This window comes from Sphaerodactylus townsendi, linkage group LG09, assembly GCF_021028975.2.
Source record: "Sphaerodactylus townsendi isolate TG3544 linkage group LG09, MPM_Stown_v2.3, whole genome shotgun sequence".
NCBI classification, from domain to species: Eukaryota; Metazoa; Chordata; class Lepidosauria; order Squamata; family Sphaerodactylidae; genus Sphaerodactylus; species Sphaerodactylus townsendi.
In genome coordinates this window covers 5,864,285-5,887,719 of record NC_059433.1, presented here as the reverse complement: position 1 = coordinate 5,887,719, position 23,435 = coordinate 5,864,285, and the positions used below count along the sequence as shown (strand labels likewise).

General features: G+C 44.1%; 1 protein-coding gene across 4 annotated transcripts in view; it reads left to right on the top strand.

Moving 5' to 3' along the window:
- Window positions 1–23,435, top strand: part of CDH12 (cadherin 12) — a 966,930-nt gene that overhangs the window by 786,985 nt on the left and 156,510 nt on the right. For all 4 annotated transcript variants that reach the window (XM_048507175.1, XM_048507177.1, XM_048507176.1 and 1 more), the window contains one exon: window positions 2,853–3,147. In XM_048507175.1, the coding sequence (XP_048363132.1) occupies window positions 2,853–3,147 (295 nt within the window). The remainder of the gene's footprint in view (window positions 1–2,852; window positions 3,148–23,435) is intronic.

Sequence of the window (23,435 nt, the reverse complement as noted above, 5' to 3'; positions counted from 1 at the left end):
AAACTAAGTTATTGTTTTAATTTAAATGTTTTAACTGCATGTATCTTTGTATTGTTATAGCCAATGGCTCAAACAATAAAGACTTGACTTGACTTGACCGTAAGGGATCACTATAAATCAGCTGTGACTTGCTGGCACTTTCCACCACCAATTTTATGCCACTAATATGGATCGAAAAGGTTGGGACAGTTACCTCTGACAGCATCAGGCACCTGTTTGTTCAAAAGTGGACTTCTCCCTCACTTCTTGTCAGCATTCTGTGTGGGCATCAGACCAACCTTCTTGGTCAAAGCTGTCCAATCCAACCCATATTTACATCTGTGAAAGCTGAATGTGTCTGACTCTGCTGCAGTTCTTCAGCTGATAACGGCTGATTCTGCATGGGCCAAAAACAGGGGTGTGAAAACGGTGTGAAAACAGTATAAACCCTTTTACACCGTTTTCACACTGCTGTTTTTGGCCCATGCGGAATCAGCCAAAGAGAGCAGAATCTGCTTTCTGTGTGTATCCCGAATACTGTGGTGTGGGCTGGGATTAATTCTTTACTACTACTACTTCATAGCATTAAACAAGTCATCATAATCTTGAATAAAAGTAGAAGCAGATGGCCGGAAACCCCATAGCTAGCCTGTAACATTTCATATTACAGATGGAGAGTAGAATATTTTAAGGTTCTTCTGCACATGTGCATATAATACCATATGGCAGAAATTTCTTTTTTTTCCCTAGCTTGCTAATTTTATTTAGTACTTATTTCAAATATTTATAAACTCCTTCTCCAGAGACTTGCTCAAGGCAGCTCACTGAGTAAAACATGAGAAAATCCTAAGAATGAACTTTAAAATAGTTAAAATTAACAAACCATTAGAAACCCAGCCAGATCATGGAACCTTCAGCAAGTTGAAATGATAAAATAGTCCTCAGGTTAAATGTAGACTATAAAATGCTTTTTTAAAAAATGATTAGTGTCCTTAACTAAAAGCCTGGGGAAAAAATGTTTTGGTGTGCTTCCTAAAAGAAAGGTTAGCTGTTACAGAGGGCACTCCGTAGGCAAGGGGCCATTGCTAAAAGAGCAGCACTTGACCAGTGTTGACCAAAGAGACTCTGACTGGTGTTGTCAAGAACAAACAGTTGCTTCAATCTTGCCTGGATTAAACTTCAGTTTACTGGCCTTCATCTGGCTCATTGTTTTTCAATCCAATCCAATCCAAAAACCTTTATTAGGCATAAACCAGAAGTACCATACATTCCAAGTACAAAAACAGGATCATTGTTATATATCATGTAGAACATGGATTAAAAATGTAGCAACTGCTTCAGAAATTTCTACATTAGAGCTGCTCAATAGCTTAGACATTTTTAGTTTGTCTGAGAGAAACATAAATTCTAGAGGTAGTAAAGCTCCCAGATCAGTTCTAATATCATTATACCTCAAACAGTGAAGCAGGATATGAGGGATTGAGTCCATAGCGTTGGGACAGTACCGACAACAACGCTCACTTTGCGGGATGTTAAAGAAACTACCTTGAAGATAGACAGAAGGGAATGAGTTGCACCTTGCTCTGGTCATGACCCATCTGCACTTACAGTTAACAAGCTGTTCTAAATATACAGCAGGGCTAGATTTCGGGGGGGGGGTGATCCCAAAGTATAGAGGGGAACAGGAGCTTTGTGCAGCACTCAGGAGAGATTCATTGCTGTCTTGGTGCCCCATTCAGAATTTTCAAAGATCTCTGATTGAGCTGATGGGGGAAAAATACAGGTTGGTGATATCCCACTCCAAACACCTGAGTGATCTCTCCCAGTAGTTTTGTGTAGGGACAGGATGGAGGACAAGTGGTATCCTGTGGAACCCTACAGTATATTCTCTGTGTTTAAAGTGCTGTCAAGTCACAACTAGAGGTGGCTGAACATTGCCTGCCTCTACATCATACCCTGGGTATTCTTAGGAGATCTCCCATCCAAATAATTTCCAGAATCAGGACTGAGAGTATGTGACTTACCCGGGGCCACCCAGCAAGGTTTCATGGCGGAGTGAGGATTCAAACCTGGCTTCCCCAGGTCCTAGGCTCATTCCGCTCATGCAGAATAATGCACTTTCAAACTGCTTTCAGTGCTCTTTGAAGCTGTGCGGAATAGCAATATCCACTTGCAAACAGTTGTGAAAGTGGTTTGAAAACGCATTATTTTGCGTGTGCGGAAGGGGGCCTTGTTTGACATTTTAACCACTATGCCATGATGACTCTCTCTATAGTCCATTACTTAAATGAAACTACTCATTCAACCCAAAGGCCTTGAGCAGTATCATAATGATAAAGTTAAAAAGGAAACCTTCTGTCCTGTTTCCAGACATGAACTCATTTATTCATACTATAACTTTGGGGAAGGGGGATTTTGCAACAGAAAGTGACCTTGTGTTTAATGCCTGCAAAGATCACTTGGAGTTTCTCTCCAGTAGGTATATTTACCCTCCCTTGAAGAAGCAGCAAAATCCATAATTCTCTTGTATTGGAATGAAACACACATTCTAAAAGACAGTGCTGCAATATATCAATTTGCTTCAACTGACACAGACATAATCAATTTGAATAAGGAAGCTTCTTATAGCAACCATCCATTACCTGAGAAGGTAATCTGGCTAACATAAACACTGTTCTATATTGTGGTATCCTACAGTATAAATAGCCACAACCTTCTCAAAAAATTATGCGTTTACCCATTAAGTGACTCAAGGAACTATTTCCATGTTGTCAACAAATAGCCAGGTCCTAAGATTCTGCGGATAAGAACTAACATTTCCCCATCCGGGAATGATTCTGATCCTTTTGCCTTTCTCTTTTTTTGCCGTCAAGCTTCATTCTGACTTGGACAAGGGCGTGGGAAGCGTCAAGTACACATTGTTGGGAGATGGAGCTGGTACAGTGTTTACCATCGATGAGACGACAGGAGACATTCATGCCATAAGGAGCCTTGATCGCGAGGAGAAGCCTTTCTACACCCTTCGTGCTCAAGCCGTGGACGTCGATACGAGGAAGCCGCTGGAGCCTGAATCGGAGTTTATCATCAAAGTGCAGGACATTAATGATAACGAGCCAAAATTCCTTGATGGGCCTTACGTTGCCAGCGTCCCTGAAATGTCTCCAGTAGGTCAGTAAGAAGTGCTTCCCCTCATTACATTCCTTTTCAGTTCTGATGGAAATAATATTTTTTATGTGTTGCTGCTGAGATACATAAATTATCAATTCATATATGGTGATGTCCCCAATTCATATATGGTGATGTCCCCAATTCATATATGGTGATGTCCCCAAGCCTTGAGCTAATTGGAGTGGTCCATTCATATGAACTGCTACCTCTGTGTGAATGGAATATACTTGGTTCATGAAATTCTCAAGATGATGGTAATGATACACATCACTTTTGCAAGCTACACAATTGTGGAAATGCCAACAGACATACATTCCCTACATCAGTGATGGCGAACCTTTTTGAGACCGAGTGCCCAAACTGCAACCCAAAACCCATTTATTTATCGCAAAGTGCCGACATGGCAATTTAACCTGAATACTGAGGTTTTAGTATAGAAAAAACGGTTGGCTCCAAGGCACACATTACTCAGGAGTAAGCTTGGTGGTAGTCGGTGGCTTTGCTTTGAAGCAACTGTGCAACGCTTTGAATGGGTGAATCACGACCCTAGGAGGGTTTACTCAGTAGCAAACCCCATTGCCAGCAACCGAGCTTACTCCCAGGTAAAGGATCACGCTTTCGTTCTTCCCATGAAAATCAGTAGGGTTTAACAGCGCTTAACAGGGCTACCTACACTGCTTCCCCAAAACTAGGTCTTAGGTTTAATGCTAATAATTTCCCTGACATAATTACACTATTATCACATGACGAACTCTGTGCACGCGTGCCCACAGAGGGGGCTCTGAGTGCCACCTCTGGCACCCGTGCCATAGGTTTGCCACCACTGCCCTACATAGCTATACTGGTTGCCCCATGCAGAGTCCCCATCTTAAAATGACCCACATGTGTCTCTGGAAGTAGACCCATACGTTGCCAAGGTGATTGCTTTGAAGTGACTGCCATGTGGACCACGTTACATTTCCTGTGGCTACACTTCAGCATTATTTTAGTTTTTACATCACAAAAAGTTCTGCTCTATCTTCTTGTGCAATCATTATATGATTAAAACACTACTGGGATTGGTAAGCATTATAACAAATTACTGAGATCCAGCATGAGAGTCAGTGGTTAAGATCTAAACATCTGGGTTTGATCCCCGGTTTCTCTACATGAAGCCTGCAGGGACAATTGCAGTCACAATTGGGGCCAGTCACAATTTTCTCCAAACTCATCCCAAGTGGAGGCAGGCAATATCAAACTGTTGGTTATCTCTCTGGGGAGAGACACCTTGGCATTACAAGCAGCGTTTGCTGAGGCAAAAGCACAGTGGAGCATCCCCAAGCACACGTGTGTGCGCGTAGGCATGAAGAAAAGTCGGAGTCATTCTTAGGCCGTTTCCGCACGGCCACGGTAGGGGTTGGGTCGGCATACATGAACCTACCAGGATGACCTACCTGCTCTGTAGGCCTCCGGCACGTCACCGAGGCCAGGGGACATGCCCCCCTGCCCTGCGCGACCACTCTGGAGTCGCAGGGCAGAGGGGGCGAGTCCCCAGGCCTCGGTAATGTGCCTGAGGGCCGCAGAGCAGGTAGGTCGACTGGACATGGGGGGAGGAAAGGCGCCTTCGAGCCACTGCCATTCGCACGAAGCAGCTGCGCCCCCTGTGCGAACAGATCCCTGGGGACGGCGTTTTTGCTGTCCCTAGGGCACCGTATTTGGCCTGTGTGGAAAGGGCCTTAGTTTCTAAACTAATATGAAAAGTATTTATTAATGAACTCCATTTTAGATAGAAAGTTGGAGAGATAGGTTCACTATTCTAATCTATCTGGATAGATGGGGATGGATGCAGTCAGCATCCCCTCTGCACACATGGTGGAGCATGGAGGGCAAAGGATGAGTAGAGTGAAGAGGAGGAGGAAGCAGGAAAGAAGGAAGTCCCTGAGAATAGCAATCTGCACATCACAGGGATAGTGTCAGTATGATAGAGAAAAGGTGTCAATGCCTGTGACCCTCTCTAGCTATCTGACTTAATGGTAAAACCCTCTCTGTGTTTGAGGCAGGAAACAGCATACAGTCCTTCACTTCCAACACCCCCTCTTGATGTTTCATGACTCAGTTCATCAGGTTTATCTTCTTTCTGAGTTCTTCAAAGCAGAGCCTTGGTAGGGGCTTAGTGAGAATCTGCAAGTATCTCATCTATACGGTAGTAGATCAGTTGAATTACCCCATCCTTTTGCAGCTTTCTCACTATCTGATGTTTCACATCAATATGCTTGGTGCATTTCTTTACATCTTCTTGTTTGGAAAGTTGAATGCAGCTTTGGTTGTCTTCCTACACTAGTATGGGTTGTGGTATGTCTATGCCTCGATCTTTCAGTAGTTGACACAGCCACTGTAGCTTGTGACAATCGTGTGCAGAGGATACATATTCTGCTTCTGTGGTAGATGATGCTATTATATCTTGCTTGGTTCTTGACCAACCTATGGCACCATTTCCATAGAAGATTATGTGACCACTGGTGGATTTTCTCTCTGTTAGGTTTCCACCATAGTCTGCATTACATCTGCCTATGATATCTACATATCATTACTGGCTGGTAACTTGAGTTTAAAGTGTGCAGTATTTAACAAGTCTCTTAATTGCATTCCAGTCTTTAACTGTGGGTGATGTGGTCTTTCTGCACAATAAACCAATCGCTGTACTGACATCTGGTCAAGTGAGTGTACTAATGTATAAAAGCTTAACTCATGCTTCACGGTATCTGGTGTTGTCAGAAAGTAGTTCAGTTTGATCTTCTTGCTTTATGTAGTTTACTTCCATTAATACAGGAACTGGATGTGCATCTTTCAGGTTTAGCAAGTGTATTAGTTCTTTGATTTTCTGTTCTTGATTGATGAGGAAACTTACATCTTCCTCTCTCTTTACTTGAATTCCTAAGTAGTGTGCAATGTTGCCAAGTTGTTTAAGTTCAACATGCTTGTTCAGATGATGTATTATTTCCTTGCTGTCATCTGGATTCTCATAGGCAAGAATTAAATCATCAACATAGGCTAAAATATAAGTCCATTGTCCATAAGAACATAAGAACATAAGAACTAGCCAGCTGGATCAGACCAGAGTCCAGGAGCTCACGTGCAGTATGTGAAAGCAATGGCCTTCTGCGGCTGCTGCTGAGCACCTGGTCCATCTCTATGTTTGGTATACAGGCAGGTATACAGTCCAGGTATGCTACATCCAGAGCATTCCTTTTGTCTACCAAGCTTCTCACCCTATCAAAACAATATATAAAATTAGTTTGGCATGACTTGCTTTAGAGAAACCCGTGTTGACTTTCAGTGATCATGGCATTCCCTTCTAAGCACTTACAATCTGTTTAATGATCTCCTCTAGAATCTACCCTGGTATTAACATTCGGCTGACTGGATAGAAATCACTTAGGGCTTCTTTTTCTCCCCCTTTTTGAAGATGGGGACAACATTCACCCTTCTCCGTTCTTCTGGGACTTTTCCTGTTTTCCAAGAGTTCTCAAAGATTATTGCAAGTTGTTCTGAGGTTGCTTCTGTTGGTTCTTTTAATACCCTGGGTTGTAGTTCATCATGCCTTGGAGATTTGAATTCATTGAAAGTAGTCAGGTATTCCTGTACTGCATCTTTATTTATTCTGTGCTGAATTTCCCCTGCTGCATCTTCTGTTCCATTTCCCCCTAGTTGAGCACTGTTTTCCTTTTGGGAAAAGATCAAGGCAAAGAAGGTGTTGAGTAGTTCTGCCTCCTCTTCCCTTGTTAGCTTTTTCCATCTTCTCCAAGCAGTGACCCTATCATATCATTTTTCTTCCTTTTGCTATGGACATAAACAAAAAAAGCCCTTTTAAACTGTTTTTTAACCTTTTTGGCAAGCATAAGTTCATTCTGCACTTTAGCTTTTCAGACTTTCTCCCTACATGACCTGGCTATTCGTTTGGATTTCTCTTTGGTGATTTCCCACTTTTCCCACTTCTTCAGTTGAAAGTTCTTTAGACATCCATCCTAGTTTCATTAGATACCTTCCATTTTTCCTCCTTATTGGAACTGTTGAAATTGTGCCTTCAAGATCTCACTTTTAAGAAACTCCCATTCATCATGCACTTTCTTTTTCTTTGATATTCTTATCGACAGGATCACACCCAGTCATTTCTTAACTTTTCTGAAATCAGCTTTCTTAAAGTCTAGATAGAATGTGTGTCTGACTATGTTTGACATCCCCTTTCCATTGTCTAACAAACTTCAAGAAAATGGTCACTCCCATCTAAGTACTGTTACCCAGCTTTCACAGGTTGTGAACTTATTTTTAAGGAATCTCCACCAGCTGCTTAGAGTGTAACAGCACACAACTATTTTAAGTAGCAATGGGGAAAATAACTCAGCTTGGCAATGTGAGAGGCAGGTTGTGTAGGGATCTTTTAAGACTATGTATACCAGAAACGGCTTGAAACGTATCTGCAGAGAATTCACAAAAGACCAAATTGCAGTTTTAAATATTGCAAGCAATCACACAGTGAGAAGTCAAGGCACATACACACAGTTCCCAAGTATATAGATAGGGAGGAAAAGATAGGTGGGATGATAGTGCAGAGAGTTAGGGAAGCAGGGATTATACGTTACCTAAATTCAGCTGAAGAAGATCTTGTAGAAGGCAGGGATTCCTATGCCAGCATGGAGAGTGGAGGCCAGCAGCTGCTGAAACCAGCCTGGAGGGCTTGAGCCAGCATTGAGAGCCAGCATTGAGAACTTGAACCAGCAGCAGGAGCTGGCTAGCTAGCCAGCTAGCGCTAGAGTAAAGAACCAGCATTAAGAACGTGGAACTTTGGGTGCACTGTATTTTTATACCCCTGTGAGCAGTTTGGGGCGGGACAGGTAAGTTTAAGTTTCATTTTCCTAAATTCACTGGAATTTCCCATGCTGGGCTTGCTGGGCTGAGCTAATTAGCAGCTCTATCTATTAATCTAAACCCTGGGGCAATGGGGCCAATTGTTTTGTTAGGCTAAATGGGGAAGTGCTGCAAGGCTTCATGCAGATTAACTCTGTAGAGACACTGCCCAGGTTATTCAGATTTGGCTGAGACATTTGATTAGGACAGGGTGAGTGGTTTAGGAGAGTCATAACAATGGGTGGAGGAAATACAAATCATCTGTTGCTGACATGGTTTCTAGAAGAGATAGTGAAATGCAACATCTGATACCAAGGTGGCTTTCCATATTCTTTTGTCTTACAGCATTTTAGCAAGGTGTGGTAATCAAGCATGCCCTTAAACAAAATGAGACCTCCAGGTTATGCTGGAGTAACTCAATCCCCTTGATTAGATTTTGTGAAGGAAACCTTTGACCTTTGGCTTGCTGCCAAGTGGACATGCTGCTACCTACCTGATTTTTTGAAGAAAATATTATTGCAATAATATGTGGGGGTGATCAGAGCCGTAACAGTACCCTACCACGTCCCCTACCTTCACTGTGCCACCTCTGGCGGATGCAGCACACTCCTCCCCCACACAATTGGATTGCAATCTTATTCTCTCCCTCTTTTCCCTTTCTGTTTCCTCTATAATTTTTGGTTCTCCATATCGGACCCTTGTGCTGACCTGGACAGCACAGGCTAGCCTGATCTTGCAGGTCTCAGAAGCTAAGCAGAACTGAGCCTGGTTAGTATTTGGATGGGCAGCCTCTAAGGAATACTAGAGTCATGATATGGAGACAGGTAATGACAAATGACCTCCAAATGTCTCTTACCTTGAAAACTCCACAGGGTCACTATAAATCAGCTGTGACTTGAAGGCTCAAAAACCCAAAAAAAATCAGCTATTTGAAGTGTTAAAAAGCATCATATCTTGTGGTTTCCAATTGATCCCATATTTTTAGAAACTTCAATTTGCTGAATATTTTTCATTCTTGTCCTCTGACTCATCGTGAAGGAAACAGTCATCCTTGGGCAAGTGCCAGTTTTTTCCCATTTATTTTAACACACCTGACCTCCGAATGTAAATTAGAACATATGTTTATGTTGTGAGAATGAAAGAGAGCAGGTTACAAGCACCAAACCATAGTCCCCAAAAACCGAAGAAAGAAATCATTAACAGTTTGTCCTGTCAGGATTGTAGAGGCTTTTTCAAGACTAAATTCAGTATATGATCTACATAGCATCTGGTTAATGAACCTTATGGGCTGTTTGATCCCTATAAATTCTCTTGTCTGATCTCCCCATCTGATCCTTTTAAGTTGCTGCTGTGTGATTCTATCGGTTCGTTGTAGAAGTTAGACGGCAGCTTGGTTTGTGTTGTCTGCAGTAAACGGAAGTGTTTATTAATTGAGGAGCATATGGTGAAGCAATTACAAAGAAAGGCACATACTTTTGTTGAATAATGTGGAATTTCCTGAAGAAAAGTTCGATAGAAGAACAGTACATGGGCAATATCCTTTCTTTGGCTCATTCCGCACGTGCAGAACAATGCACTTTCAAACTGCTTTCAGTGCTCTTTGAAGCTGTGCGGAATAGCAAAATCCACTTGCAAACAGTAGTGAAAGTGGTTTGAAAATGCATTATTTTGCGTGTGCGGAAGGGGCCTTTGTCTTTCTGGAAATGGTAGCCTTAAACTAAGGTATCTGAATAAAGCCACAGAATCTCAGAAGTAGATCTTCCAATCATCTTTCAGGTGATTGAAATCAATAGCAATACTCGTTAATGTTATTTATGTAGTTCTCCCCCCAAAAAACAATTAAGAAGAAAGTCAGAGATGACTTAAATGATTTTTTGCTAATTCTATCTCTATTGGAAATTCTGTGGGTGGTTTTTCCAAGCAGAAAATTCCACATTTGATGTGAGGTTTGGTGGCAGCTGTCCTCCCTGTAAAAAATATTTTGAACTTAATGACGTGTGTGCTGCATGTTTTCTTTATTTGCCATGAACTTGCTGGAGTACATCCAATTCTAAAGGGAAGTTGATAGCCACAGGACAGTTTGACTAACAACATGTGTCAATGGGTAGGAAGGTGTGGAACCCATCAGAATAATGGCAACAATTATCAAAAGCACTTCCCTTTTATCTGAGTAAGAATCTCAGTGCATCTTTAAATGTGACTTTTTCATAAACCTCTATAAATTTCCATAAAATGTATCTTTTCCCCTAAATTTTTGTTCAATTCCCTAAGCATTAAGTCCCTAGGAATTAACCATGGAGGTACCATAGATAAGCTTTTTGTGATGGGTAAACCTTTGTGGCAGAAAAGTGATGTCTCTTGAGTTATTTTGTAGCATCTCCAGTTCCAGGAAGGTTGAGAAAAGTTGGGACTGACTTTGCACTTGGTGGAAGAAATGCTTTGTCAAAGAAAGAAAAAGGCAGCGGAAAACAGATTAGCAGGTGCTGGGTTGCCCTCAGACACCACATTGGGGATTGCTGATCTTGAAGAACATAGCTAGTCTTCTTTCAAATATTACCAAGTTTGGACATGACCATGTAGATGGAGTTATCTTTAGAATAATTGTACTGGCTCTTGATGCTAGAGGTTACATTTCTAAAAAAATCAATATGATTGATTTTCTATATTATGCATTTCCATGTGTTGCTTCTTACCCCGAGCCTTCAGAACTGAGTGCTAAAAGCCCTTCCCTGCTCATTAAGATTTTGTCCTTCCATCACAGAACTTGTGGTTGTCCAAGGGAGTCCCACTTCCCATTTTGACAAGTAGAAAAACTAGTTGTATCTAGCCCATGGCTTTCTCAGAATTCCTTTTTTTTACAAGAACAACCTGAATAGTCAATGTAGAAGTGCATCTTGTACAACTCCCCTCACTTTCCTCCCTGTGCATTATATTGTCCAGAAATTAGTTGTACAAGATGTTGTGCGTGCTGAACTTCAGAGGGGATAAAATAAGTTTGACTTCACACAAGTTGTTACCCCAATCTTTCTCTTGCATTTACAACTGTGCAACAGCTGTAGTGCAAATGGAAACTTTGCACTGGATCTCACTCTACATTTCTTAGTTTTGGGGCCTGTATGTAACATAACCCTGAGGACTGGGTGAAGGGGGGATATGTATGTGCTTCTACTTGTGTGTGCATAACTGCCCCTGTGTACAGTGTATTAGCATTACTTTATTATCAATTGGGAGTACCGTATATACTCGTATATAAAAATCGACCCGCATATAAGTCGAGGCACCTAATTTTACCACAAAAAACTGGGAAACCTTATTGACTCACGTATAAGTTGAGGGTGGGAAATGCAGCAGCTACTGGAAAATTTCAAAAATAAAAATAGATACCAATAAAATTACATTAATTGAGACATCAGTAGGTTAAATGTTTTTGAATATTTATTTCAAAGAAATACAGTAAACTAGCCCTGTAAGTGGAAAAGGGGGTCAACAAAAACAATATGGTCTCAACAATAACTTTAAAAGTACAAAAACCTTAGCTCAATCAGCAACCAAGCTAAATCACAAGAGTTAAAATCCTTCCAAACTGGATTTTTGGTCAGGGGAGGAATGTTTATGTTAGAAGTACCAACATTTCAGAGTATTTTTAGGAGACCCTCCTGATGACACCACCCAGGTTTGGTGAAGTTTGGTTCAGGGGGTCCAAAGTTATGAACCCTCAAAAGGGTAGCCCCATCTACTATTTGCTTCCATTGGAAACAATGGGGGATGGGAGCACCCACTTCGGGGATCCATAATTTTGGACCCCCTAATCCAAACATCACCAAACCTGGCTGGTATCAGAAAGAGATTATTCTGATGATACCACCCAGGTTTGGTGAAGTTTGGTTCAAGGGGTTTAAAGTTATGGACCCTCAAAATGTAGCCCCATCTACTATTAGCTCCCACTGGAAACAATGGGGGATGGGGCACCCCCTTTGGGGGTCCATTACTTTGGACTCCCTGAACCAAACTTTACCAAACTTGGGTGGTATCATCAGGAGAGTCTCTTGAAAAATCCCTGAAATTTTGGTGCCACTAGCCTAAAAATGTGCCTCCTGGTGGCTGACAAAGTAAAAACCCTAAAATATTTTTTTTAAATACACCTCACTCACGTATAAGTCGAGGGGGGCTTTTTCAACACAAAAAATGTGCTGAAAAATTCGACTTATATGCGAGTATATACGGTACAACTAAAATAATAATAGAATATTTCGGTACAGATAATGATGCTAAAGCTGCAATTCTAATCATACTTACCAGATTTTAAGGCCCTTTGAGTTTACCAGGTTTATTTCTGAGCAAACATGTTTAGGGTTGGATTGCAAGGTTTGATCCTATTTGAACTGGCTTGGAAGGAGTCCCTGTTTGATCCTGCATGTCTCCTAGCTCTTGCTCAGGATGTGCGAACCCTTCTCTCTTCATTCCCCTCCCTGCTGTGTTTATGGCTTTTTTGCTTTGCATCTCAGGCCTTATCTGCTCATTAGACAACTGCCATTGTAGATCTGTCAGTGTGTGGAATGTAGGTTGTTTTGAACCTGGGCTGGGGAGGTTTTTTTCCCTCTGGACCATGGGACTGGAGAGGTGCCATCTCCCCTTGGTAACTGGTAGTCAGGGGTGGGGTCACGTGATGTGGCATGGGGTATAATGGTGTCACGTGGAGTGGGGTATAATGGTGACTGCAATGCTGGCTATGCTTAGTTCTGGCTGTAGAAGTCCAAATGCTTTTTTCATAATAAAGAAATCAACTGAATACAGAGCCTTGTATTCAGTCCAGGGGCTTGACACAGTCCTGCAAACCCTTAAGGCCATTTAAATCCTGCTGAATTCAGCTCAATGGACATAGCCTAATCTGTGGAAGGTTCAAACTTTAGTGAGAATAACTCTCTGGGCTACCAAGTTATGGTGACCAGACGTCCCACTTTTGGCGGGACAGTCCCACCTTAAGACAATTTGTCCCGCATCCCGCGGGTTTTTTGAAATGTCCCAATTTTTGGAAGGCTGCCGCACTGCCTTCTGGGGCGCAAGGCAGTGCGGCAGCCTCCCACGCATGCGGCCCCAGGAGCACTGCCTTCTGGGGTGCTCCCATTTCCCGTCCTGTGACAGGCACCCCAGAGCATGTTCCCCAGAAGGCAGTGCGGCAGCCTCCCGCACACGCGGCCGCAGGAGCACACTGCCTTCTGGGGCGCTCCAGGTGCGCATGCTCCAGGTGCGCCTTCAGGTGCACCTCCTGGGGTGCTGCCTTCTGGGGTGCTCCAGGTGCGCATGCGCACACGGCCGCAGGAGCACTGCCTTCTGGGGCGCTCCCGTTTCCCGCCCGCCTACCCGCCCGTCCCGGTTTACAAAGGTGACCATCTGGTCACCTTATACTAAGTGGATCTCCACCTGAAGGGTAGTTTTAAATGGATTACTTTACCAAGTTGGTAAACATTAACTGTATTTTACACCCCCCGGTTTTTCTTCCCCTGCCTGCTACCAGCTACTGTCTGAGTGGGTATGAGCATCATTTTTTTAATCCTTTCCTGCTGCTATTTTTTCTCCTATTAGGATGGGATCTATTTATATTTTGCAGATCGGAAAGTAAACAAAGGGCATTGTCCTTGAGACATTTCTCACTTTATGATAAGCAATAATGCACTAGTCATCGAACTCTCGTAAAGGCTATGGAAATAATGAGAGCAAGCTGAGATTTGAATGGATTATAATGGATATCTGGCATGTACCCCAGCTGCTTTATCTTAAAGTACTCTGTCCCATCATCCCTCTTTCTGTCTGCTGCATATTTGTTCTCCCACAAGGGAGGGCAGCAGGAGGGGGGACGTGTTGTGCACAACGGGGCCAGCCGGTGCCACTGATCAGACACTGATGGATTTCAGGAGTCAATCAAAGGATCATCAGCCTTCCAAGGAACAGAAGTGGGCAGCAGAGCAATACTTAAGGATGCTAAGCAAATGAGAATCAGTAAACCAAACATGATTAATGACTTCACTCCGAAGGACAGAAATCTCCCTAGTAAAGCAGATAGTAAACCTCAGGAAGACTCAGAGCGATAACAGAAGTGATCATTAGCAGCTTGATTAATGAGTGAGTAAAAAAGAAAGTCACTGGTCTCAGATACTGCAAAAAGGACAAATGCACTTGGCGTCTAGGGAGTTTTCTCGGATAGTACATTTTTTCGCTGGCTTCTCGTGACTGCAACTGGGCCTTGATTGCACTTCTTGCTGACAACAGGAACACTAAACTGGAGCCCCCTAAAGACTAACTAAAGTTATTCCCAGTATAAGGTGGAATCAAAGAGTCATTGAATCAGAGGCCCTTTCCCCACTTACCTTTTTGCAAGGGTTGCTGCCTGCAATTCCCAGCGTGCGGCATCCCTGGCGTGCGCCTGGGTGTCCCCATGACCCCGCGCTCTGCAGGGTCATCAAAAGGTGCCCTTTGAAAGAGCACCAGGGATTCCTGGCACTGAGGGGGCGCGACAGCAGCAGCGTCGGGGCAGCTGCGCTGTCACCGCCCCTCTCATGGGGAGTGCCGGGGAACCCCGCGCTACTCTCCTCAAGTAGCGCAGGGCTTAAGGTAAGTGGGGAAAAGCCCATCGATAACTTTTTGGTGGGTTTTACATTGACCTCTCCTTGTAACTTACCCCCACTCACTTCTGTCTTGCCTCAAACTCTGAAGTATGAATTGAGCAGCTTTGGATGGGTGGATTTGTATCAAGGCTTCAATGCCAGCCTGCAGAAGAGGGCAGAATCATGTTAAAATGGGGTGAGAGGCCTGAGCAAATCAACAGGTGGTTTCAAGAGGCAGTGATCATAAGATCTGAGAGAGAGAAACAACACTGATCTCTATAGTAGACCCACATGCCAGTCTGAAGAGATGGGTGAGGCATTCTTGGAACAGATGACCAAACTTGCACAAAGAAGAGAAATAGTAGTAATGGGAGATTTCAATTATCCAGATATTTGCTGGGAGTCAAACTCTTCCATGACAATCAGGTCCAAAAAAATTCTCACTTGCCTTGCAGACAATTTCATGGTCCAGAAGGTGGAAGAAGCAACAAGGGGAACAGCTATTTTAGATCTGCTCCTAACCAATAATGAAGACCTGATTAGTGGAGTGAAAGTGGTAGGATCCTTAGGTGAAAGTGATCATGTTCTCCTGAAGTTTGTTATACAGTTGTGGCGCTCTCCCGGACACAGTGTTATGCAGCATAGTCATATATGCAATCTACATTTTAAGAAAGCAGATTTCAGTAAGCTTTGGAATCTACTGGGTGCGATCCCATGGTCAAAAATACTAAAAGAGAAAGGAGTAGGGTGGTTTATCAAATCGAATAAAAAAATAAAAAATAAAAATGCAACAGAAAATAAAGACATATGGGTTATGGGAGCCCAGCATATCCCTAGGGACCTTTGTCCTGATTTCTGTTTCCTCAGATGTCCGGGTTCTGCCATTCTGCCATTATTTCTTTTTTGTCCCATCTCTCTCCAGCCGCAGGGCCTTCATTCAGCACTTTGGAAAATGCCCAGAGTATATTCTCCACCTTTGAATTGGAAAGGGGACCAGGGGAGCTGTATGCAATGAATTCCCAAGTGCAAAGAAAAGTGTTAAAGACATGGTAGCTTGAATTGGCCACCGTGCTTACTCCCGCTTTGGTTCGGTGGCTCCAGAGCCATTTGCTTTCCTTTGTGATTTCCACTCCATGTCTCCGCATGCCTGAAAACAAACCAGGCAGTTCTCGACAGATGCTCGGTCATAGCTTTTGCAGGTAGCGCTCAGAAAAGAAAACAAAAGAAATCCTCTGTTCACAGGTTTTTAGTCCTGAACCAACAATAATCACTGAGCATAATCCAGCAAGACGGAACACCTTACTGTCTGGATAACAGACGATCTGGCTGTTCATCCAGCTGAGGCTATTGCAGCAGAAGGAGGACAAATTCCCTTCTACAGGTTTGGAAAAACAAAACAAACAATCATGGAGAGAAAATGTGTAGATTCAAACCTAGTTTTCTCAGGTCTTAGTGCCGCACTTTAACTATGAGACAAACTTGGTTTCCATTATAAATCGCTTGGGGTTAGGGTGGGGGGCGAGGGAAAACATGGGCCAGGACGTTCCAGTTCCTTTGATTTTTGGCCCTGAAACTCCCACAAGCATTCTGTATCTTGAGACCAATTTTGAGATTCCTTGTTGTATTTTTGATTACTTATATCTGTCACATATGGACAGGCAGTTGGACTTGCTGATCCATTAAAAAATGTGGGTTAACAGCCAGCCTGGGAGATTTAAAGGTACTGTTACCCAAATTGGTCTTTGTGTGTTCCCTTTAGTTTGGGGAATTAGCAGGGGACAGACCTTGTGTTGCAAGAGGTCACTGGGATCTTTCCCGCCAAAGTTTACAGAGGTCTTTCACTCTGGGAAACAGCAGAAGACCAGAATTAAGAGTTTGAACAATTTTATTGGAAAGTTAACTAACAAATATTATGCAAGTGGTAATACACTTGCACACAGAAAAATTTAAGCAGCCTAAGATTTAGAAAGAGGTGAGGGGTAGGGTTGGAATTGTATTGGTCATTGAGGGTAGGATAATTACCTTATCTGGAAGAGGAAAATGTCCAGGAAGGATCCAACCCCAGCACTGCTCCTGGGCACAATGGAACTAGGACCAAGGGTGACTCAAGTTCCAAAAGCAAGGGGCCCTGGTTTGTGAGGGCTATATATAGGAATGTTAGACCTCTAGCTATGTTAAGAAAGCTAATCTTTCAACACAAAGGAGAGTTTCTGTTCTCTATAGGAGAACAATGCAGTGGACAATGGCTTGGTGAGTCAAAGCTAAGGATAATGTCAGCATTTGATTAGATTTAGAATAGAGTTGGTGAAATCGCACCTGTGGGGTATTCCAATCCAAAGTGAGGTGGCGTGGTTCCTGGTGACAGGGCAGGAAGAGTGATAGGATTAAGCAAGGTAAGAATAGCTGGCAGGAAAACCGATTGCATTAGGCTGGCTGGCTCATAGTATATCTTTTGTGAGCAATAGAACAGGTGTTCTGGTTTCAGGGCTGGCTGATATGCCTACTTATAAAAGAACCAAGGGACCTGCCCAGACAGGGTCCTTTCTATTGCCACCAAAGTCCAGACCCAGGATATAGCATTCATCTTAGCCTGTACTGTCTATGGCACCTTTAAAGGGGACAGGCAGAGCACTGTCCTGGAAACAGCCCCTCCCCCCCTCACCATCCTACCACAGTACCAGTAGTGGCTCTTCACATTCTTAGAAATCTTACATAAAAGGTTCACTGATAGTGGATATGTAGGTTTGCCTTCCTTTAGGAACCTTGAAGATATAATTTGGAGACCATCGTATGAGTGACTCAGATTGTAGCCTAGAGTAGATGGATGCCTTTCTTCCAAGTTTACCCATGCATGGTGATAAGCACCCCCCTTTGCCACCACCATCAGTAACCTCAAAAAATGGAAGCGACCCAGGATTCTCTCCACCTCTAAGATGCCCTGTGGATGAATCAGCTGCAAATTGAATATTAGAGTCAGCCAGTATCAGGTCCAGTACAGCAGAATCAGTTCATATTTTAAGGTGCTGTTCAGCTGTACAGCAGTCCAGTGACATGCATGATTGTGTGAACCAATCCAAAGTCTTTCAAGTTGACAAAGGGGAGACAGGTACTTGGGATCTTTCAGTACTTGCAATGGATTAATAGACATTGCATGTGGACAGAAGTGTGTGGTCAAAACAAACCCACAAACCAAATCTCAGAGCCAAAGACTGAGATCTGGCAAGCTTATTGGTTTGCTTTACTTTATATGTTAAATTAACCGAGGTTGTTTCCCCACTTACATAAGAACATAAAAACAAGCCAACTGGATCAGACCAGAGTCCATCTAGTCCAGCACTCTGCTACTCGCAGTGGCCCACCAGGCGCCTTTGGGAGCTCACGTGCAGGAGGTGAAAGCAAGGGCCGTCTGCGGCTGTTGCTGCTGAGCACCTGGTCTGCTAAGGCATTTGCAATCTCAGATCAAAGAGGATCAAGATTGGTAGCCATAAATCAACTTCTCCTCCATAAATCTGTCCAAGCCCCTTTTAAAACTATTCAGGTTAGTGGCCATCACCACCTCCTGTGGCAGCATATTCCAAACACCAATCACACATTGTGTGAAGAAGTGTTTCCTTTTATTAGTCCTAATTCTTCCCCCCAGCATTTTCAATGAATGCCCCCTGGTTACCATCAACCACCCTTTGCTGCGCGCTACTCTCAGCGTGCGTCATTTCTGGTGCGGGGTCTCAAAAGGCACCATTTTGAGGAGTGCCAGGAATGACTTCACTGAGGGGGCGCGAGAGCAGCAGCGTCGGGGCAGCTGCATTGTCGCTGCCCCTGTAGTGGGGAGTGCCACAGGACCCCGCGCTACTTGGCGAAAGTAGCGCGCAGCAGATGGTAAGTGGGGAAACGACCCTAGTAAGAAAGATTATGTGGTATTGAAAGGAAACCTGGCTGTTAGTGCCAGATAGGTTAACTCTTTCCAAATTGCTAACATTTTCAAACGAAGCCATCCTGAATAATGCCAGGAGATCCCTTCCCATTTCTCAACATGATGGCAAACATTTACGTTGCAGTCCCCTGGCATTCACCTCCAAGCATTCACTTTCAGTCAGAAGTGCTCATGACTAGGTGATGGAGAAGAAAAAAGAGAGGAGTTTAGATTTATACCCCACCTTTCTATCTTATAAGGAGACTCAGGAACAGTTGGCCCTTTTACCCACCTACCATTTGCTGCACACTACTGCCCCCAAATACCGAGTGGTCCAGCGGTGCTCCCCACGAGTCCGGGCGGCGACAACACAGCCACCTCGACTCTGCGCTCTAACGTCCCTTCATCGCGCGTCATTTCTGACGCTGAAAAAAACGGCACCTTCTGACTGCCCCCGCGCAGAGCGGGGGGCAGTGGGGAACATGACCCCGGGGCGGAAATCGCTTGCGCTCAAATCCAATTCACCAGACAGTTCAGTGCCGCTCATGCGGAGGTGTGGGGAATCGAAGCTGGTTCTCCAGATAGGAGTTCACTGCTCTTAAGCACCGCACCCTGCTGGCTGTCATGGAGCCTTTCTCATGATTAGAGAAGTCAGCTCTGGGTTGGGAAATACCTGGGGATTTGGAGGTGGAGCTTGAGGGGGGCGGGGTTGTGGGAGGGGAGGAGCTTCAGTGGGGTCTAATGCCACAGAGTCCACCTTCCAAAGCTGCCATTCTCTCCTGGCGGAATGATCTCGTTCACCTGGAGATCAGTTGCAATTTGAGAAGACCTCCAGGCGCCATTTGCTGAAGGTCAGCAACACTACTCGTCATGCAGAAGGGAGAACCTGTGCAACACCTGCATCCCCAGGTAGCACAGGAGCAAAGGTAGGATATGTGCATTCTTTTCAAAGGTCGGAATCCCGGAGTTGGTTCCATCCAGCTTTTCTGCTGATGGAAAAGAGAGGAGTGGTCCTTTTTTATCCGGAAAAAAAGCTATTCTAATTGACAACTCTGCCCCTTGAGTGTCAGTCACAAGACCACGCGATTCAGTTGCAAAAAGGCAAATGGTTGAAAAATCAGTGAAAGTTTATTACCAGAGCTCTTAACAGTTAAGCCTAACTGGGTCCAGGACGAATTTTGCTAGCGATACATTCATTTTTATAATGATACGTCAACAAGCAGCATTGAATTAATGATTGGCTAATTAATATTTCACCTCCTCCTTCCTCTTGTCTAAGTCTTGTCTAAATTTGGATGCGTTCCGGTATACGTGGTTGACGACCAGTTTGTTGGCTCCAGCTATAGTTTGAGATAGTTACATGTCACAGATAACCATGAAGCAAAGCTCTCTGGGGAGGGGGTCAGGAGGAGAAGAGAAGCAGGTGGCTTTTCTGAGAATCACAAGAACACAATATCAAAGAGTATTTCTCAGAAAAACCTTGGTGGTTTTGGCAAGTTCTTCTTGAGTGCAGGCTTAACTTGGTCTCTACAAGGCAAGCAGTTTGTGGTCACAGCTACATGCATCTTGGCACGTTTGCAAAGACAATGCTTTCAGAAAAATAAATGTTTTCAGAGCTCTTAACTCTGTAGGTTTCAGCTTAGCAGAGAGGCCTTTAAAATAACCTTTTAGGGGTTCACCTTACATAATCACCATGGGACATGAATGGACAAGCCATGTGAGACAAGGGCTTTATTAAAGGGAGGAATTAGATGAGACTGAAAATAAATGCTGGCTGGATACAGCCCTTGGCATGCTACCCGTGTGCCTGGATGCATACAGGAATCTTGTATTGTTAGTTGAAGAGTTTTGTCGCACATAGCTTTAACTTGCCCCTTCGAGGGAACAAGGATTTTGACAGATTCTTCTTTTCTTTGCAGTGGTTAAGCCACAGGAATTTGGGGGCTTGTCTGAATGTAATAGTCCCACTTATTGCAACTTATTGTTGAGATCTTCTTGCAAGTTTTAACATTCTTCCTATTTTTTTATAACAGGGAATGCTGGCTTTAACCTGGCATTAAAAAAGGACAGATTTGGGGTTGTTAAGCAGCCAAATCGTCAGCAACCTACAGCTTAATTCTAGCAACTTGTCACCTAACCAGCTGAATGTATCTTGCCAGCCAACTATTGTGGTCTGCCAGGTGCTTGGCAGCCCTTCTGTTTGTGCGGCTCCAGGCAGCGATCAAAAACAGGCAGTTTATCAAGCACTTGGTCTGCTGACAAGCTGTGCTTGGCTTGGTGGTCACACATTGTGCGGGATGAAACTCAAGCATAAAGCAGCTGGAAGTCAGTCTTTCGATTTCAAAAGCTCTGTCCCGTGGATCCCCAAAGGAGAGCTATCGAATCTGAAAATTGATTGCCACTTCTATGCCCATTGTGTGTTGCTAGGAATGTGCAAAGGTTCTGTTCCGTTTCATAACTGCTTCTGCCTTTATTAGTAGTTTTGGTTCTCTGCTTTTCTTTTTGTTGGTTTTGTAGAGGTTTTTACTTTTTGTATTGTGCATATATGCTGTAGGCCAAGGGTCTTCAAACTACAGCCCTCCAGATGTTCATGGACTACAATTCCCATCAGCCCCTGCCAGCATGGCCAAGTGGTAGGGCTCATGGGAATTGTAGCCTATGAACATCTGGAGGGCCATAGTTTGAAGGCCCATGCTGTAGGCTATCACAAGTGCTCAATATATGTAAAACATATCTTATTTATGATGTAATGTACTGAAAGTGCTATGCAGTGGCTGGGGTCTTCAGACTCTTTAACCCTGCAAGAACCTTTTGGAATTCTTGTAGGATTCAGTAGGAGATCCACTACTAGAACAAAGCTTTCCTCATTAGGCAAGGTCAAAGGTGTTAGGGAGGAGCTGTCTGGGAATGCAGAGTCGAAAAGTTTGGCAAGGTTAGCAAGACCAGCTAATGGGGACATTTACTGGGCACCTTAGGGCAAGGAGACCTGTGACCCAGGTCTCATTAGCATCTTCAATCAACATCCCTAGAGAAGGGTAGGCTGCACCCCTGTCACATGTGTCACATGAAGAAGTATGTAGCAGGCTTAACATGTGGAGATGTGTAGAAGGTGGGCAAACACTGATGTCAGTGATTATGCAATCAAAACAGAATACAGTAGACTGTAGAAAAATGGGATCTTGCATGGCCCCAATACTTCTGCCTTTTGTTGTTGGAGGCTATTTGGCCACTGTAAAATGAAGACAAGGTGGAGGAGGAGGAGGAGGAGGAGGAGGAGATTGGATTTATACCTCACCTTTCTCTCCTGTAAGGAGACTCAAGGTGGCTTACCAGCTCCTTTCCCTTCCTCTCCCCACAACAGACACCTTGTGAGGTAGATGGGACTGAAGGAGTTCTGAAGAACTATGAATAACCCAAGCTCATCCATCAGGAATGTAGGGGTGGGGAAACAAATATGATTTACCAAATGAGATTCTGCCACTCATGTGGAGGAGTGGACAATCTAACTCGATTCTCCAGAAAGAGTAGCTGCTTGTAATCACTGTACCATGCTGGCTCCAAGGGTGTACCGCCCACAGGGACATGTGGGGTCAAGTGTCCCCAGACAGTGGACATTTGGTTAAGTGGGAGCTGTAAAATCTCCCCCTTCCTCCTCCCCCCAGGTCCATACACTGACTTTGTCCTGGACTGCAGCCGCTGGCACGATGCCAGTCCACCAAGACCTCCAGAGGGCAAGGAAGCCAGCTGGCATGTGGGGCTGCCCTGAGTGCCGGTGAGCTGGCCCTGGAGCATGGGACACTACCCTGAGTAATGGGCAGCCTGTGGCGACCAGCTGGGCTCCCGGAAGCAGTAGGGCTGCTGAGAACAACAGCCCCTGCCTCGGTGCCAGTTTCCCGGCTGCCGAAGAAGCTGCTGGGCAGGCTGATCACCCGAAAGATGGGCCAAAGGAGGAGGAGCCGGCAGGAGAGTCGCCAATGAGCGTGGGAAGAGGGCGGCAGCGTTGAACAGGGGGGTCTCCTCTTGAAACGTGGTATAAATTTTGCTGTGATATCAGCATAGTGCAGTGGTGGCGAACCTTTGGAACTCCAGATGTTATGGACTACAATTCCCATCAGCCAATTGGCCATGCTGGCAGGGGCTGATGGGAATTGTAGTCCATAACATCTGGAGTGCCAAAGGTTCACCACCACGGGCATAGTGCAACAAACATGATTGATGGATGTCGGTCACTCTCTAGCCAACCTGTCACATAAGCTGTACTACTAGTCACCCTTTGCTGATGACCAGGAAGAATACTCTCAGAAAGAAGAGAGGATGGGGAAGCAATAAGGACTCTAAAACCTTTTAAATTGGAGAGAGAAACGACCTTGGGGATCTCACTGCTTTCCCCTGTTCTGTGGAGCTGTCCATGCCCTTATGGCATTGGTTGCCATTACATCAATCTCTATAAACATCCCAGGGCTATTTGCATACATCTCCTGCTAAAGAAATGGAGACCGATGCCCATGATCAAATCAATCCTGCAGAAAGGATGCCGTCAGTGAGAGCACGTGGAAGAGAGCAACCATTAATCAGAATAGCTCCATAACTTTGGGTAGATATTTTACAATCTTATATTGGATATCCACCTTGAAATTATTTTCATGGGAGCTTTTGAATATACATACCCATGACTGAATGAGCTCTTTTTGGTGTAAGGAGACAAATCACTGGGATAAAATTATTACAAAGTTCAAGGGAGTGTGAAATCACCCGGCAGCCTGATGCCATCCAAGCTGTATGCATGGAATGATATTCCAACAATGCGATTTAAACTTTATTTTGCAATCGCTTGATCTTTATCCCCTCCTTCTTGCCATGGGGGGAAATGGAAGTGGTAGAGCAACGACAAT